Genomic DNA, 15709 nt, shown 5'->3' with positions numbered 1-15709 from the left:
ATGTGGGCTGTTTTAATCCAGGCCAAGGGGAGTGGTGTGATGGATGATGCCACACGGTGACATGCTGAGCTATGGTTCCCACCTGCTTGGTCAAACACTAGACTCGATGTTGCTATGAAGATATATTTTATATATGATTGGCATTTACTGGTTAAATTAATAGACTTTGAATAAAGCTGATGATCCTCCATAATGTGGGTGGGCCTCACCCAATCAGTTGAAGGCCCTAAGAGCCAAGACTGAGGTGTCCCTGAGAAGGAGGCATTTGGCCTCAAGACTGCAATGCAGAAACCTTGCCCTCTTTCCAGCTTTCTGCCCTGCAGAATTTGGATTTGCCAGCCCCCATAACCCTGAGCCAGATCCCTAAAATAAAGCTCCCTTCTCTCTCCATGGGACACCTGTTCTTTCTGTTTCTGTAGCGAACCCTGTCTAATAAAGCAGGAATCACAGGGTCAGGGGTCGCCCTCGAGTTAGCTGTGGCCCAGGGAAGCTGTCCGCGCTCAGGTTCCAGTGGAAGCTGCAAAAACCTCAGTCCCCTGGCCGGTGGCCCCAGCGTCCTACCCACCCCCACACTGGCCACCTCCATCCCCGGTCACCTGCTGTCTTCCCTGTAGCCTCCTTATTTAGGGGCACTTCATCCTCTGACCTGTTCCAGCCCCAACTCTGTCCCTGGACCAGTTCCCCGCCTCCATGCCAGCCCCCGGATCTCAGGCACAAAACTCATGAGGAATCAGAGCAGGTCAGAAGCAAGCAGTACAATATAAAATTTATTATAAAACTTCAGCAAATATAAATATCCAGGTGCCCATTCGGAATGGAGCCACGTGGCAGGAAGGACAATGCAGAGCAGTACCAACACTGCGCGGGGTGTCGGGGGCCTGTGTGCAGCTTCATGCGGAAATGCTGGCCTTCTTTCTGAATGGGTCTTACAAAACAACCAAAATTCACGGAAAAAAAGTTCAAAAACAGCACAACACACGCAAAGGAAGCATGGGGTTCTGAAGGTCCCCACGTCCGCGGACGTCCGCCCGGGCAGGACAGCCAGCGGCTCATCAGGACGGCAGGGTTGTGGCGTAGCTGGTCGCTCTCTGATTCTGGTGTAACCTGTGATTCTGTCATTTCAGGGAGAAGCATTAAGGAACAGGTTGGAGTAGAAACGCTCGTTTGTCCGTAACAGAGAAGGATAACACGTAGGCTATAAAAGTTCTCTCCCCCAGCGTGTGAGTCTGAAAGGGACCAAAGCACCATAGCAGGACCTCATGTTTCCTGTTTCCAGAGGCAAAGTCTCCAATCGGGACACGGAGTCCTTAGTCCAGTGTCCCCCCTGGCAGGGCAGGCGCCCCTTCGAGGGCCCCCCCGGCTCTTGTCCCAGCAGAGAGAAGTGGGGCTCCCGGGGTGGGAGGAGGGGGCCATGGGGACACCTGCCGGGAGCTGTCCCACCCAGCTCCTTCTCCAGAGGGAGGCTGGTTAGTCCAGACCTGGGGCAGGGCCTCGAGGTGGGAGGGAGGCTGGTGTACGTAGCCGCAGATCTTTTGTACATGTTCCTAATGTCATGGCATTTCCTTCCTTCTCCAAAGCACCACATATTTAGCATTTAGCAAGTTCGGCTCCTTCTGTCTTTTGACTTGATTCAGCTGTAGTACAAGTGATGTAGTACAAGCATGACTCGGGGTCTGCAGAGTGGGCCCTCCCGCCTGCCTCCATGCTTCACCTGAAATGTGTGCGCATGCGTGCCCAGGCATGCCTTCAGACCCACGATTTGCACGCATGCACACACTCACACAGACACACGCACACACTCTCTCTGTCCCATCAGAGAGCCAGACACAGCTCTTCTTCTCCCAGCTTGCATCCTCCCGGCCGCGTTCCGATGCACAGCGCACAGCTGATGTGGGCTGAAGGCACAGCACCTCTACTCTCCGCCCTGGGCAGGGCCACCCGGGCCTCACAGGTTGGAGGTGGAGCACGTCTTGCAGCACCGATCCCCATAGAACTGGTGACTGCACATCCCGTGCTGGGGCACCAGAGAGCACCAGGGGAAGTGGTCTCTGCAGAAGCCATCTGAAAAGCACAGACGCCGTGTTAGCCGGGGCCCTGGGCGGCGGGGGCATGGCTCCGAGGCTGCGGAGGGCGGCCCTTCAGGGGAGAGGCAGCCCTGTGCGAGGGGCTGTTTCCACAAAGCCCTCCTTGGAACGTCCCTCAGGACGTTCTGTCCTCCCTTCTGTGCGGCACCTGCACACTTAGTGACGCCGGGAACGACGGTCCAGCCTCCTGCCACCGAACTTCAGTTGCACGTTCTCTGAAAGAGACAGAGGCCCCGACGCCAGGGCTCTCTAACCGCGGGCACCCCACTTCCTCGGGCCCACTAAGGAACTGCTCCAGTCACATGACAGCCCACCCCGGGATGCCAAGGCCAAGCCGAGGGGCTCCAGATACTCACCTTTCTTCTCTGCGATGGGGCAGAAGTGGGTGTTGCAGGCCAGGGAGGCGGTGGGCTTCTGGTGAACGAAGCAGCCCAAGGCCGGCCGGCCCCCCGCCAGGCACTGCACGGCCCTGGTCTGCACGCCGCCCCCACAGCTGGCCGTGCACTGGGAAAAACACATGCACAGCGGTCATCCGGGGCCCCCGGGGCCCGGGGCACCCTCTCCTCCCCTCCACCCAGACTCCTCAGTGATTGTGGGGAAGCGGACCAGATTCCGGATTAATCCCAGGTGTGGACAGAGGGGGCAAGTACTGGAGGTCTAACATGCTTTTGAGTGGTCCGTGTCTGCTGAACACAAGGAAACTGGAGCATATCTGGGGGTACCAGGATCGTTCCCCGGGTCTACTGGGCTCTGGGGCTAGAACCAGAAACAATGCCCTTCGTGGAAGGCCATCACTCAGGCACCTTTTCTGGGACTCTTGCCAGGGAAAACCTTGACAAGCCAACTTCCACAGAGGCACGATGAAACGAAGTCCCTTCTAGACCCCAAGTTCCCGGAGTCTGGATGCCTGCCTGGAGGTGGCCACACCAGGAGCCTGGGCTCGCTGGCATCCTCCCATTGGGCATGGCTCTGGAACACATAGGCCCTGGTACTCTAAGGCAATCTAGCACACTGGAACCAGGGCACGGATGAGCCGCACGGCTAGGTCATCCTCCCCCAGCTGCCAGGCGCACAGCCTACAGACTATGTGCGCGGGTCCATCTGAGCTGGATGGTGGGCAAGACATCAGAGAGACGGAGGAGCCCCAACCAGCAAGCAGTGAATCTGTCCAGAGAGCTACTTGAAGTCTTCACTGAATTACGTAAATTGTGTTCCAAAAAGGCTCCTCGTTCAAAAATGTCAAGAATGTAGGCAATTAAGGAGCACCTGCAAGAAGAGGGGGTCAGATAACATTGCAGTCGTCTGGAGCGTGCTGGGGACGCTAAATCCTGTAAAATGCAAGGATAGATCTGTGCAGAACCGGTATGTCCACGGCACAGGCTGGTTGCCAAAATGTACAAGACGGCACGCCAGACCCCCCTTCGAGCAAGTGCACTTAGCCCGCCCTGGGCTGGCTTTCCACAGCTGAGGTCAGCCTGCAAGGGAAAAGCCCGCTGCTCTCCTGCTTCTTTCCCAGGACCCGCTGTGAGCAGGGTCCCCGGAGGTGAAGACGCAGGGCTCCCGCTGATATGCACGTGGGTCTGGAACGTTTCCGTGAGGCCCAGCCCTTTCTCTTCAAGCCCGACTTCGGTGAAAGTCGTCAATAACTCAGGTTCAATAAATGACTGCAGCAATCAGAAAAAGAAGAACGGTGTGGGCAGATCCGCGTCTGGCGTCGGAATTAGCAGCCTCATCCATGATGGAGCCCCATGTTGCCCCCTGCCTACTGCACCTCTCCGAGCAGGCCGCCGCAGCATGTTTCCAGCTTTGCACTTGGCCCTCCGAGCCCCTCCCAGCTATGGCCCCACCGAGAGCTTGAGGAACTGGCCCAGGGCTCACGGCTTCGCCCGCATCACATCTGCATCTGTTCGCGTCCACGACCTCTCTGCCATCGGCAGAGCTCCTGGCATTGGCCTCAGCCGGGGCCGAAGTCCAGTCTTGCTAACGACGTGTCTCAGTTGAACACAAGAGATCTAGCCATCATTTTGCACCACTTAAAATCATGAAGAAGTGATTTGACTCTTTTTGTCACAGACTCATTTATTCACAACCTGAATCACTCCCTCCCACGTACCAGGGGCCGATCTAGGCACTGGATGCCGAGTGCTGGACGCAAGGGAGTCGCCCATCCCCAGGATTTCCTGTCCCTACTCGAACTGCGATCCTTCACGCTTTGTGAAGAGAGACTCTGGGATTGGATCTGGAAGTCAAAGCCGATGGCATCTTCTTTAACTTGATGGGGTTTAATGTGAGCATTTTGGGTAATTCTTCCTGTGCATGGCAGGATGCAGGGGGGCAATGTGCTGCAGAGACGGGGGACTGCCCTTGTCCCTCGACCTACACGCGGGGACGAGTGCCAGGGCCATCCATCCAGGCCCCATGGCTGATAGCTCCAGCCCAGGTCAGCGGCTCTCGAAGCCGACGTGCAGGCCAGCCACCTGCTGGGCCCATCCCAAACCTGTAGCTTCGGCAGCCGGGGTGGGACCTGAGATCCTGCATTTCTCCGCACAGCGCTTCAGCTGGAGGCCGGGCCAGGCTCGCAGAGCCACCCTCTAGCTGACCAGAGCTGCGTCGGCAATTACTTTTTCCTCTCGTCTTTTAGTTTTCAGAGCCAAGTCCGGCCACATCTAAGTCCGAGTAGAGTGTGCACAGGGCCAGTGTGCGATCAGGGGAGCCGGCCGTCTCATAAAGGGGCCAAGACTTCCTGTGTCACTGTCACCTGGCAGCCTCGTGGACTGCCTCCCCCCCCCCCCCGAACCTGCTTACTTCTGCCCGGGTGTCCCTGCTGCAGACAAGGGAGGACCCGGTGCCCCTCCTCGAGGGGGGCCTCTTCTTGCTTTCAGCCCTGGTAGGGCCACCACCGGAGCTCGGCAACATTCGCAAACGTTTTTCTTTACGGTCTGTGTCTCCTGCTGAGGCCCACACTCGCCGGGGGCAAAGGATGGCCTGCCGGTGGGCAATTCTGGGTCTTTCTGCTGAGGGGGCAGTGAGGCAGTTCCAGCCCCCCGTGCGGGGGCGCAGGAGGTGAAGCAGGAGCATCACCCTCTGAAGAACATCCCCGGGCTGCTCCCTCCACGAACACCAGCCTCTTCCAGGTCCTTGGGCCCCTGCTTTGCCTCTCGTCCTTCAACTCCACATGCCTGCCTCCCTCATCCAAGGCCTGAGGCCAGGCACAGCTAAGGCAGGGCCCTTTCCAAGACTGCCCGACTAGGGGGGATCAGCTGTGGTCCAGGGGGAGCGTCCCCCCACCCCGAGGTCAGCAAACTGGGTCTTCTTGCCATCCCAGGATTCAACAACCTTGTCGAATGTGATGGCACCTCCTGGGAGCCCTCCGTGCTGACGCCCTCGGAGTCGACCCCTGTGGGTGTGCCAGTCTCAGACTCCCCGGGGGTCTGAGCGGCGACCTGCTAAGCGCACATTTTCCAGAACACTGAAATCCTGAAAACGCTCTCCCTTCTGGACTTCGTCTGTCTCAGGAACAATCCCCATGCTTTGTTGGACATCCTGCACCAAAGGCGCTACATTTGCTCTGAAGAGGTGACTGGGGAAAACTGATCATCACTCTTAGTCATTATCAGAAATCCAAAGAGATACATTTTCAAAATAATGTCTGCCTCTGGGTTTCTTTTAAATTACAGGGATGACTGTGCGTCTCTGGCCTGACGGCAAAAGGCTGGGGATGCCTGCTGCTCTGAGCTCCTGGCTGATGGTTGGCTGGCTCTATTCAAAGGCTCTATTCGTGCCCCACCCCATTCACGGGACCCAAGAGTGCCCAGGGCTTCTTGCAGGGTAGGCTCAGCTCCCGAACTCAGGAACAGCTAGTAAACAAATCCACTTTTATTCCTGAGAGTCTGAGGTCTCATACCTTCCTTGTCCCACTGTGATGACATCTCTCCCCTCCGGGGAGACCCATGAACGCTTCTCCCTTTTTGTCTCCTTCCTGGGGCCTGGGGGGCGGGGTGCTCTCTCTCCAAGTCTGCAGCTGCTCCCCACCGGGGCGCTCCCCACTGTCCCCGAGACCAAGGTCTCAGGTCAGGATGAGAGACTACAGCCCTCGAGGGCCTCATCATTACAACCTCTGCTCTAAATAAACATAATCGCAGCTGGGAGTTTTTGTACAAATTTAATGGCTTACAAATAGAAACGCCCTCGACTCGGGTGGCATGTGCTGTGGCCCTTATCCAGCAGTGTCAGCAAGAAGGTTCTTATCTCCCTGTGTCCACCCGTAACTGCAAGACGAAGATAGCAGATCAGCAGCAAATTCTTAGGGGTGGACAGGCAACTGGACAGCAGGGTGCAGGAAGCCTGTGTGTTCTGCGTGCTGGTGTGTGCATGCCCGTGTGTGTGTGTGTGTGCATGCCCATGTGTGTGCATGCCCTGGAGTGTGCATGCCCATGTGTGTGTGCGTGAGTGTGCACCTGAGTGGGTGCATGCCCGTGTGCACGGATGCCCATTGCTTGTGTACATGTGTGTGCCCGTGGGCATGTGTGTGAGTTTGACACAACTTTAATCCGACTCTTGTCATAGCTGCCATACTGATCATCAGCGACATGGCTCCTTGGCCCTCAGAGCCTTTGGGTTTCCAGGTCAGGGGTGCACGGTCCCGGTCAAGAACCCCTGGAACAATCCGGAGGCCCCACACTCCCGCACCGAGCACACACTCCCATCTCTGTCACGTAGAATCAGACAGTCCAACAGGTGTCACCAAGTAAGCCATTCCCAGACCAAATTAGCATGTGAACCACCTGACGCTAAGCCCAAATGACCCAAATGATTTAAGTCAGACCTACCAGGCAACCCGCCATGAAATGTGATAAGCAAAGCCATTTAAATCAATAGAAACCCTAAAGATCACATAACAGCAACCATGATCTTTCGACTGTGACAAGAATAAACCTGTCTGGGGCAGAGTTCAGCCAGGCCCAGGCCATGCTTTACGGCCCCACAATTTCCCACCGTTCGGGGATCCAGAGTCTTGAGTACCAGTGCTTACAGCAAACAGAACCCTTTGAGTTATGACTCCCCAAATGGTATAGTCTCAGAACGTAATAGATGAGTCACGCTGGATAAGAACTTCAGGCAGCTTATGATAAAAATGATTTCTTAGACAAACACATTGAATATTTCAGACTGGAGAAAGCTATGCAAGATGTATTTTCGGTTTTGAGTTAAACGAAATGATGATAAACCTCTGTTTTTCTAAATTTTCCCAAAGTCTCCAAATGAAGCACAGTGGGCTGAACGCTGGCTCAGCCGGAGTCTGGGGAGCTGCCTCAGCTTCGGGAGTCTCAGTGTCCCGTTGACAGAGGGACAAATGTCTCGGGAACCACCTCTATGTGCCTCTGACCCACACTTCCCGAGGGACAGAGAAAGTACGACCTCTGTCCCAGAGAAAACTTGACCCCGCCTCTTCGCTCACCCCTTGCTTCATCTCATGGCAAAGACTATGAGCTCACAAGAAAACAAAAGGGGTTTCCCACTTGGGAAAATGTTGTACTTATTGAGACGTTTTGTCTACTTAAATCAGAAAATGCTTGAGAAGGATATAGTTCACATGCCCCCTGCTCCAATTATTTAAGCTGAACAATTTCTCATTTAAATACTTTCGGGAGACGGGCTCATATATTTCTAAATGCAAGTGCTACGTCAGGTTTGAAGATCCACAGAACCAGAAGCTGCGGTGGGCACCCAGAGGCTGGCCGCCACCAAACACCCCTCGTACTCCTTCCCTCTGTCTCCTCTACCTTCATCTTTCACAAAGAGGAGAGTCAGAGAGGGGCTGCCATGTGCAAATGAGACAGAGGTCTTTCCCATGGTTCTGCTCCTCTGGCCCGGCCAACAGACTAGAGAGTCAGAAAATGCTCTCTGCTCCTGTTCACGGGCCTCACTGAGGTGAGCACCCGTCTCTCCCACGCAGACCAGCAGAGACCAGACTCCTTGGGGTCTGGCCAGCAGGAAGGGCTCAGGATGCCTGAGCCCCACACAGCCCTCCGGCCTGGGTGTACCCCGAGAATGAGCAGAAAACGCAGTGGGAGCAAGAATAGTGAGGGGACCCGGGACAGGCAGGAATCAGGGAGCACGGCCAGAGGAGCAAAACCACGGGCAGGGGCAGGGAGGGGAGCCAGGCCCCAGGATGAGGACTGCCAGGAATCCAAAGCGGGAAACGGGGCAAGGTAAGAGGTGGTTAACGACACTAACAGAATTCTTCCTTAGAGTGGAAGGCAGTGTGGACGGAGGGAGGGGTGGGGGCACGGAAGAGCCCAGGCAGGCCTAGACAGTCCGGGGTTCTCCACCCTCTTCCCACGTGGGCAAGGCCTCAGGGTTACTGGAGTAGAACGTACAATCACCAACTTATTCCAGATCCTGTACCTCTTCCGCATTCACACGCATCTCTGGGGGCGTCTGCCCAGCTTTTACAGAAAATAAAACATGTTTTCCCACACTTGATTGGGCTGATGATGTAGAACACGGCACAAGGGCCCTGGAGACCAGCCTTGGAGAGCTGCACCCACACCCAGGAACACGGGCCCCACACCCACTCTGGAGAGAAGGGTCAGGACCTGGCTCAGTGGGTTTGGGGGTACACCCTCACAGAAAGTCCCCCACCGAAGCCCCAGCCAGCTCCCAACTCTGCGGAGACTGAGTGTCACCCTACCTGAGACCAGGGCGAGGCAAACCAGCTGGCTCGAGGGGGGCCTGCAGCTGTGTGCAGGTGGGGCCTGGGGCAGGGAAGTGGGGCGCAGGCGCGTTCCAGTTCCACAGCGGGCCGCGGCAGGTGCAAGCACTTCTTGGAGGCCAGCTCTCGGTATTTCCCAGAAACGTGCTTTTCAGCACACCTCAAGAATCTCTTCTGTGTTCCTCTTTCGCACGTAACAGAGCACTAAAAATGAAAACACAAGATGTGAGTGAAAAATATTTCTTTGCTGGCGTCTGTGTCTTTTCTATCTTGCAAGAGTCAAATTGTCTTCTGCTTATATCTGCTTGAACATGAACAGAAGCGTAAAATTTCTATGAGATTTATTAGACCTTGGCATTTTTAAAAGGAATTACAGTATCTATGTTTTAAAAAGGAGGCTCTTAAGGCTCAGCGCTTTGGGGCATTAAGTAGGGGCAGGGCAAACATAAACCGTGAAGGGAGTAGTTCTGAAGCTATCATTTGGCTGAAATGTTCAAATGCTGGGTTGCAGCTGATATTAGAGAGTGCAGAAATCTAATACCCGAGGATGAGACCAAACCCCGGGGCCCCAATGAGCCGCACCACCCTACTGTGGCGTGATGCTAGTCCCCAGATCACCGGCAGGCAGGGGCACCCAGGGCTCACAAACGCCCCTCAGGAAGCCAAGTGAGGGGAGCAAGCATGCTTGGGGTCCAAATCCATTCTTCCCCCCCCAGGGAGTGCTCAGAGCCTGGGGCCGGCAGCACCCACCCGGGGCCCAGAGCACCCACCCGGGAGTGGCAGCACCCACCCGGGGCTCAGAGCACCCACCCGGGGCTGGCAGCACCCACCCGGAGCTCAGAGCACCCACCTGGGGCTGGCAGCACCCACCCGGGGCCCAGGAACCCACCCAGGACGGCAGACACTCACCCGGGGCTCAGGGCACCCACCCGGGGCCGGCAGCACCCACCTGGGTCCAGGCAGACACAAGCCACTGCAGCTTCTTGTGCTTGAGGCAGCGCTTGAGCAGACAGACTTCATGAGTCCTGGGCTTGGGCTCCGAGCCGCAGACGGCGTCCGGCAGAAGCTGCGCCCTGGCCGAAGGGTTGGTGCTCTTACAGGCCACGGACCTCTTCCTCCACCCCTTCCCGCAGGTCCGAGAGCACTGCCAGGGAAGAAAGAGGGCAGCCACCAGCAAGGAGTCCATCAGACCTAGCCTGGGGGGTCCAACCACAGGCCCTGCAAGGCTCGGTGAGAACTGAGCTCTGCGATCCGCCGGTGGGGGCCCAGCGGCTGCCCCCCCACGTGTCCCTGCCCCACTTACCTCTGCCCAGGGCCCGGTGCTCCAGGCGGGCGGGCAGCTCTGAGAGTGGCAGGCCTGTCGGCTGGAGGGCATGGGCTGCGGACACAGGATGGCCGCCACTCGCTCCAACACGTAGTGGGCCCGTCGTGTGCACTGGACGGGCCGGCTCTGAATGCCCCCACCGCACGTTCGGCTGCAGGTGCTCCAGTTGCCCACCGACCAACTGGGAGGAGACAAAGACACCTTGGTGAGGGGCACCACCTCTCCCGGAGACACAGCGGCACGAATCCCACCCACAGCCCACAGGCACGTGGTTATTTCTAGTTGCTCTCCAAGCCTGCCGGGTCCTGGGGCTTCTACCTCCTTGATTAGCTGTCCTGGTGATCGTTCTCCCCTCCCCTGATTTTATTCACCTGCACTTGGAAGTGACCCCCTCAACACAGTGTTCTGTTCTGCCCTCTGGCTTTTTAGGTGGGAAATTTCACACATGTGCAAAAGGAAGGCCCCACGTGTCCCCAGCCACCTGACTTGAATGATCTTCAACTTAGGTCCCCAACCCCGTAGCATGCGGAAGCAAATTCCAGATGTGTACATGTTTCAGTGCACATCTCCAGAAGATGAGGATTGTTTGGTTTTTAAAACAACCACAATACCACCGTGACATCTAAAAAATAGGCCATGATCCCTTAATGTCATATTATGCATATTATTATATTATTATTCAAATCACATAGTTCATATTATATCAATTCATGTTATATTATTCAATATCGTATTATTCATGAATACCATGCTATTCAGTGTTACATCTCCAGCGGGGTCATAAATGTCCTAACTGAAGTTCATCTGCTTGTCGGGAACCCAGAATCCAGATACAGTCCGCTGTTTGCAATGGGTTGGCAGGTCTTTCTTCTCCTTTACTCTATGGGTTCTTAACCTATTTTTTTCTATTCCATTTACTGGTTTCAGAAACGATACTACCCACTGGACTGAGTCTCCACAGCTCTTTCTGATGATCATAGTTGGCAGATTGCATCTCTGTGGTTTCCCTTTGCATGTTCCTCTGTCTTCCACACATCCTCTAACTTGGCACCTGGCTCCAGAGGCTGGGTCACAGGTTCTATTTATTTACGTACGTGTTTCTTGTACGATGACCTCAGACGTGATAACTTCCGATAGGAGACCCATAACGTCTGGTCATCTTTCTTTGAATTCTTTAGAAGCTGTAGAGAATATTCTCTCTCAAAGCAACCTTTTTTTTTTTTTTCTTTTCTGAGTATAAAAGTATTTCTTGTTGACATGAATGTCGGCCGCTGACAGAGGTGGGATGGACCTGGGCAGGCTCAGCCAGTGGTACCACCGTTGGGGGTCAGATAAGCCCGCGACAGTCTACAAGCACCCGCTGGCTTTGCACAAACAAATCGCAGGAGGCCCTAAGGTGCACACTCTGGGGTGGGCGGTCATCGGAGGCAGGAGGGTCAGAGGTGAAATGTGGCCCAGGGACAAGTGTTCTTATGGCGAGAACGCCTTGGGCTCCCCCCAGGTGGCAGCCATTTGGCCTCCAAGAGGACGTGACGATTCTCACTCGTATTTGTCTTCCCATTCAGGGCGTTCAAGCAAAAACTGGAAATTCTACAGGTAACGTCGGGGCGCAAAGGGGTGCATGCTGCTGGTTGTTGAAAATCTGCTGCAAAGGGCAAGGAGAAGCATGGTCTTTGTTACTCAGGTGGCGCGGCGTGCCTTTGGTGCAGCGAGGAGCTCAGAGGGCCAGCCATGCTTCTCCCGCGTGGCCCTAGCCTGTTGGCGTGGGTTGTGATGCAGGCACGTCCCGGGACAGCCAAGCCCGGGGAGCACCCGTGAGCCTCTGTCCCTGGCTGAACCCGCGAGGGGCTTCTGTCTACTCAGCAGCCATCCCTGAGTACGAGTTAACCCAACAAGGATTTTCTCCTGAATCTTCAGGTAAAACAGGGGATTTGTGAAGGTCCCCTGCTTTGTCCTTTGGCTTTGTGACCCTCCCTCCCACACGCACGCTGTACCTCAATAGTCACACTCTGGTCAAGCAACAGCCAAGAACACCTGGTGGAGAGTTCACGAGACTCCTCTCAGAAACACCCCGTGCCAACGGGAGAGGGTCCGTGAGGACCGAAGCAGGGACCCGACTTATGCAGAGAGGGACACAGAGCGGAAGACGGAGACTGCCCAGAGGACCGCTGGGACTGGGCCTCACATTCGCTTCGGCTGGGCCTCTTTCTCTGAGCATGTGTGCACATTGTTTTTAAAGGGAGGGGAGGGCAGGCAATACATGCAACTTCTAAATTCAGCGTTTTACAATTTGGGCGTGGAGTCTACTTAAAATAAAAAACCCAACAAAACAAAACAAAACAAATCTGAGAAACTGTTAGAGCCAAGACGAGCCCAAGAAGACACAACCAGATATAATGTGGTGTCTTAGATAGGTTCCTGAAACAGAAAAAGGACATTACGTAAAAACTAAGAAAAACCAAATAACCTGTGAACTTTAGTTAATAACATATCAATACCGGTTTATTAATTCTAACAAATGTACCATGCTAATGTAAGATGCTAATAATGAGTAAATTGAGTGTGGGGGGCGGGGCATGGGGACTATGTAATATGGGACTGCCGGCTCAGTTTTTCTAGAAACCTAAAACTTCTAAAAAATTAAGTCTCTTACTTATTTTATGAATTAATTATATTTCTGTATTCAAGTAACAAAGAGAAGGTAAAAAAAAAAAAATCAAGGTCTAAAACAACCATTTTGCTTACACAGCAAAGCCTTTGTAAATGTATTTTCAGAGTCTCTATGGACCAAGGTGCGGTTGGGAATACCTGGGGACCAAGGTATGGGAATACGTAAAGAAGGGAATGAGGGCTCCAGGCCCCGGGAGGCTCATGGGCATCAGGACGCTGCACCAGTTCCGGGCGTGCCGTGCCTGCCGACAGGTCCGAGCAGAGTGACCTTCCCCTCACGTTCTCAAGGGGGCAGGGACCCAAACAGCTGTAGAGCCAAAACCTGGACTCTTGTGAAAGCTGTGACAAATGAGGTGGTGAGGGGGGGACAGGGGGCTGAGGGGGACGGAGGGGCCCTGTCCCCGTGCTGTGTCCCCGCCCTGGCGCACTTCTCCTATTTTATACCCCGTGTTTCTCCTGAACAGATTCTACTGTGCTTCTAAGAAAACTATGTAATTCCAAGTCTTAGCCACCTAAAAAGAAACCGCTGGCTTTGTAGGAATTGTTCTAGATCCGCTGTGGAAATGTTTTCATTCTTCGGTGTCGATGGGATCAGTGATTTCTGTTTCATGGGAAGCCACGGACGTGACGCATCCTTGGTATGCACGGTCCGTTTCCAGCCTCGAGGCTGTCATGGTTCTGCCTCTGGAGCCTCTGGGATGCTCTTCTGTTGTTTTCCCCCATTTCCTACCTCTGCTCTCCCAACCCCGCTGCCTTATAAATTCTAATTGGTGTGTCCACACTGGGGTTGCAAAGACGGCTTGGCTGCTCTCAGGCTTTTCACACCACCTTGTTAAGTCTTCTGTCTCCACCGTCTTAAGCTGTTCCAACTGGGTTGATCCATTCTCTGCCCTTCTCTTGGCTGCACGTCGTGAAGAAATCCTCCCGAGCAAAGATCATTCACACGGCATCTGGAAACGCCAACTGTCTGTTTTGTTTCACAGGCAGAGCTCTGGGGAAACGTCTTGATTTCAGCTCAGGGAAGAGTCAAAATCCCCTCGAGCTTCTGTGCTGGTGTCTGAGGGTTCTGGGAGCAGAAGCCCGGTGTGCCTGGTTGCTCACCGGTGGCCGTACTTGGCCCACTGGGTTCTGTTTTCACGCAGTCCACCAACCAGAACGAAGCACGTAGCTGGTATCACCGAGTCAGCTGGGCTTCCCGGGCAGGACCTGGAGGACCCGGCCGCCTGGCCCCCGGGGTCCGTCCCCGCCGAGGGCTCCCCCGCCGAGGGCTCCCCCGCCCGGCCCAGCTCCAGGCTCCCCCTTAACTTTACCACTGTCTCTCCACAGTTCAGGCAGGCTTTCCTGGAGTCCTGGGTTCAATACTCAACATCCCCAGCTGTCACCAATCATCAGCGGCTTCTCAGTAACATGACTTTGTCTTCTCCATTAGAAAAAGAATTGTGACATTTTGGTTTTGATTATTTAAGGTTTCCTCTGAAAATGCAAATTCCCAGCGAAGGTATTTCAAGCAGCCCCTGGGCATCCCTGGGCTCACGGCTGCCCTTCTGACACCCAGGCCCCCGCGGCAGGGACGGGGCCTGCGGCCTAACTGAGGCTGAGCCCCACCCGGGGCCACCCAGGGCCTCTTGTGGATTTAGCATCAGGAAGTCTCGCAAAAAGCGCGTAACTGCTGGCTTCAGTTTAGAATTTGGTTCTTGTTTCTTTTTTCTGTTATTCTTTTTGAAATTTCAAGACTGAGCACTCTGCTGTTCCATTTTCAGGGAGAGCCCTTGACCTTCGCAAAGGTACACACACGGAATCGTGGCCGCAGCACCTGCGGGATGGCCGTGGGCAACACGAGGCCCCCGCGGCTGGAGTTAGTCGCAGGCGTGAGCGTGGGGCACGGGGAAGCCCGGCATGGAAATTCAGCTGCAACCACAAGGCGGCCGCCCGCGCAGGCCGACCTGGGCTCGCGGTGGGGCACCTGCCACGGTCCAGTGGGCTGCTCTGACCTTCCTGTACCATCTGCCACGACCTCTGCGGCTGTGAGCGTGGGCACCCCCAGGCTCAGCCCTCAGGGCTCAGGCTCCGGGGGGAAGGCAGCTTCTGCTGTGGTCCGACTGGGCGGGGACTGTGTGAGTTGAGGGCAGAGATGGGCGTGTCTTCACATGCAGGGAATTTGAGGTCTACACCACTTTTCTCCTAAATAACCTGTTTTAAAGATAACAATGTGCATCCAACAATACACAGATGCCGGCTTGAAAAAAAGCTGCCTTTTTCATAGGAAAAACGTCAGTCACAAGTTAAGGAGCAGGGGCAGGCCGGACGCTGAAGGCACAGTGGTGGGGAACCGGGAGGACGCCGTGGGCCCCGAGTGCGCCTGCCCCGTCTGCTCTTGGGGTCTGGCTCTGCAGGAGCCAAGGATCTTGGTGCCTAAATGTGTAAGTGAACATCGCAGATATAGCAGAGTCCCTGGACAAACAGCTTGCGCTCTGCTCACACCCCAGCTTCTGGAGCAATCATGCGCTTGTCCCCAAACGCACTAGAGTGGAGGAGTGAGCGCATCAGAAATGACAACAGCATGCCCAACACGCATCACCCCTTGGCCACCGCCACGGTCTGCGAGCGGCAGGTCCTGGACACGGTCTCTAGGGGCAGCCCTGGGGACTGGCCCCCAATTTCACCCCAGAACGGGAAGTCTGTCACTGACCCGGCTGGCAAGAACAGGAGCCAGACCTCAGCAACCAGGAGGCCTGGACAGGGAAAGTGGCCCCGGCCATGGGCCCTGGGACGCGTGCGAATTGACAGCTACTTCACTGTGTTTAGCCTCAAAAGTCAAGCCACCCCGTCCCGCCTGTGACCCTGACGGAGAGATTTATGATGAGCCAGACACCAGCCCGAACCGTGTTCATCCCTACACACACTCACGGCTTCTCT

At 55.2% G+C, this 15709-nt stretch overlaps 1 protein-coding gene across 7 annotated transcripts in view; it reads right to left on the bottom strand.

Moving 5' to 3' along the window:
• Positions 1 to 735: 735 nt before the first annotated feature.
• The window catches only part of ADAMTS16 (ADAM metallopeptidase with thrombospondin type 1 motif 16), a 142946-nt gene continuing 127972 nt past the window's right edge, over positions 736 to 15709 (bottom strand). For 2 of the 7 annotated variants that reach the window (XM_034998826.1, XM_034998827.1), the window contains exons 19-24: positions 10103 to 10304; positions 9749 to 9943; positions 8779 to 9003; positions 2441 to 2588; positions 2233 to 2297; positions 736 to 2061 (exon numbers count right to left, since the gene is read on the bottom strand). In XM_034998826.1, the coding sequence (XP_034854717.1) occupies positions 1813 to 2061; positions 2233 to 2297; positions 2441 to 2588; positions 8779 to 9003; positions 9749 to 9943; positions 10103 to 10304 (1084 nt within the window). In that variant the 3' untranslated portion in view covers positions 736 to 1812. Of the gene's footprint in view, positions 2300 to 2440; positions 2589 to 4159; positions 6353 to 8778; positions 9004 to 9748; positions 9944 to 10102; positions 10305 to 15709 lie in introns of those variants that run through there. The other 5 variants (XM_034998829.1, XM_034998828.1, XM_034998830.1 and 2 more) reach the window with 4 other exon arrangements.

Source organism: Mirounga leonina, unplaced genomic scaffold (genome assembly GCF_011800145.1).
Source record: "Mirounga leonina isolate KUSES-001 unplaced genomic scaffold, KU_Mleo_1.0 Mir_95, whole genome shotgun sequence".
Classification (NCBI taxonomy): domain Eukaryota; kingdom Metazoa; phylum Chordata; class Mammalia; order Carnivora; family Phocidae; genus Mirounga; species Mirounga leonina.
This window is presented reverse-complemented; position numbering and strand designations above follow the sequence as displayed.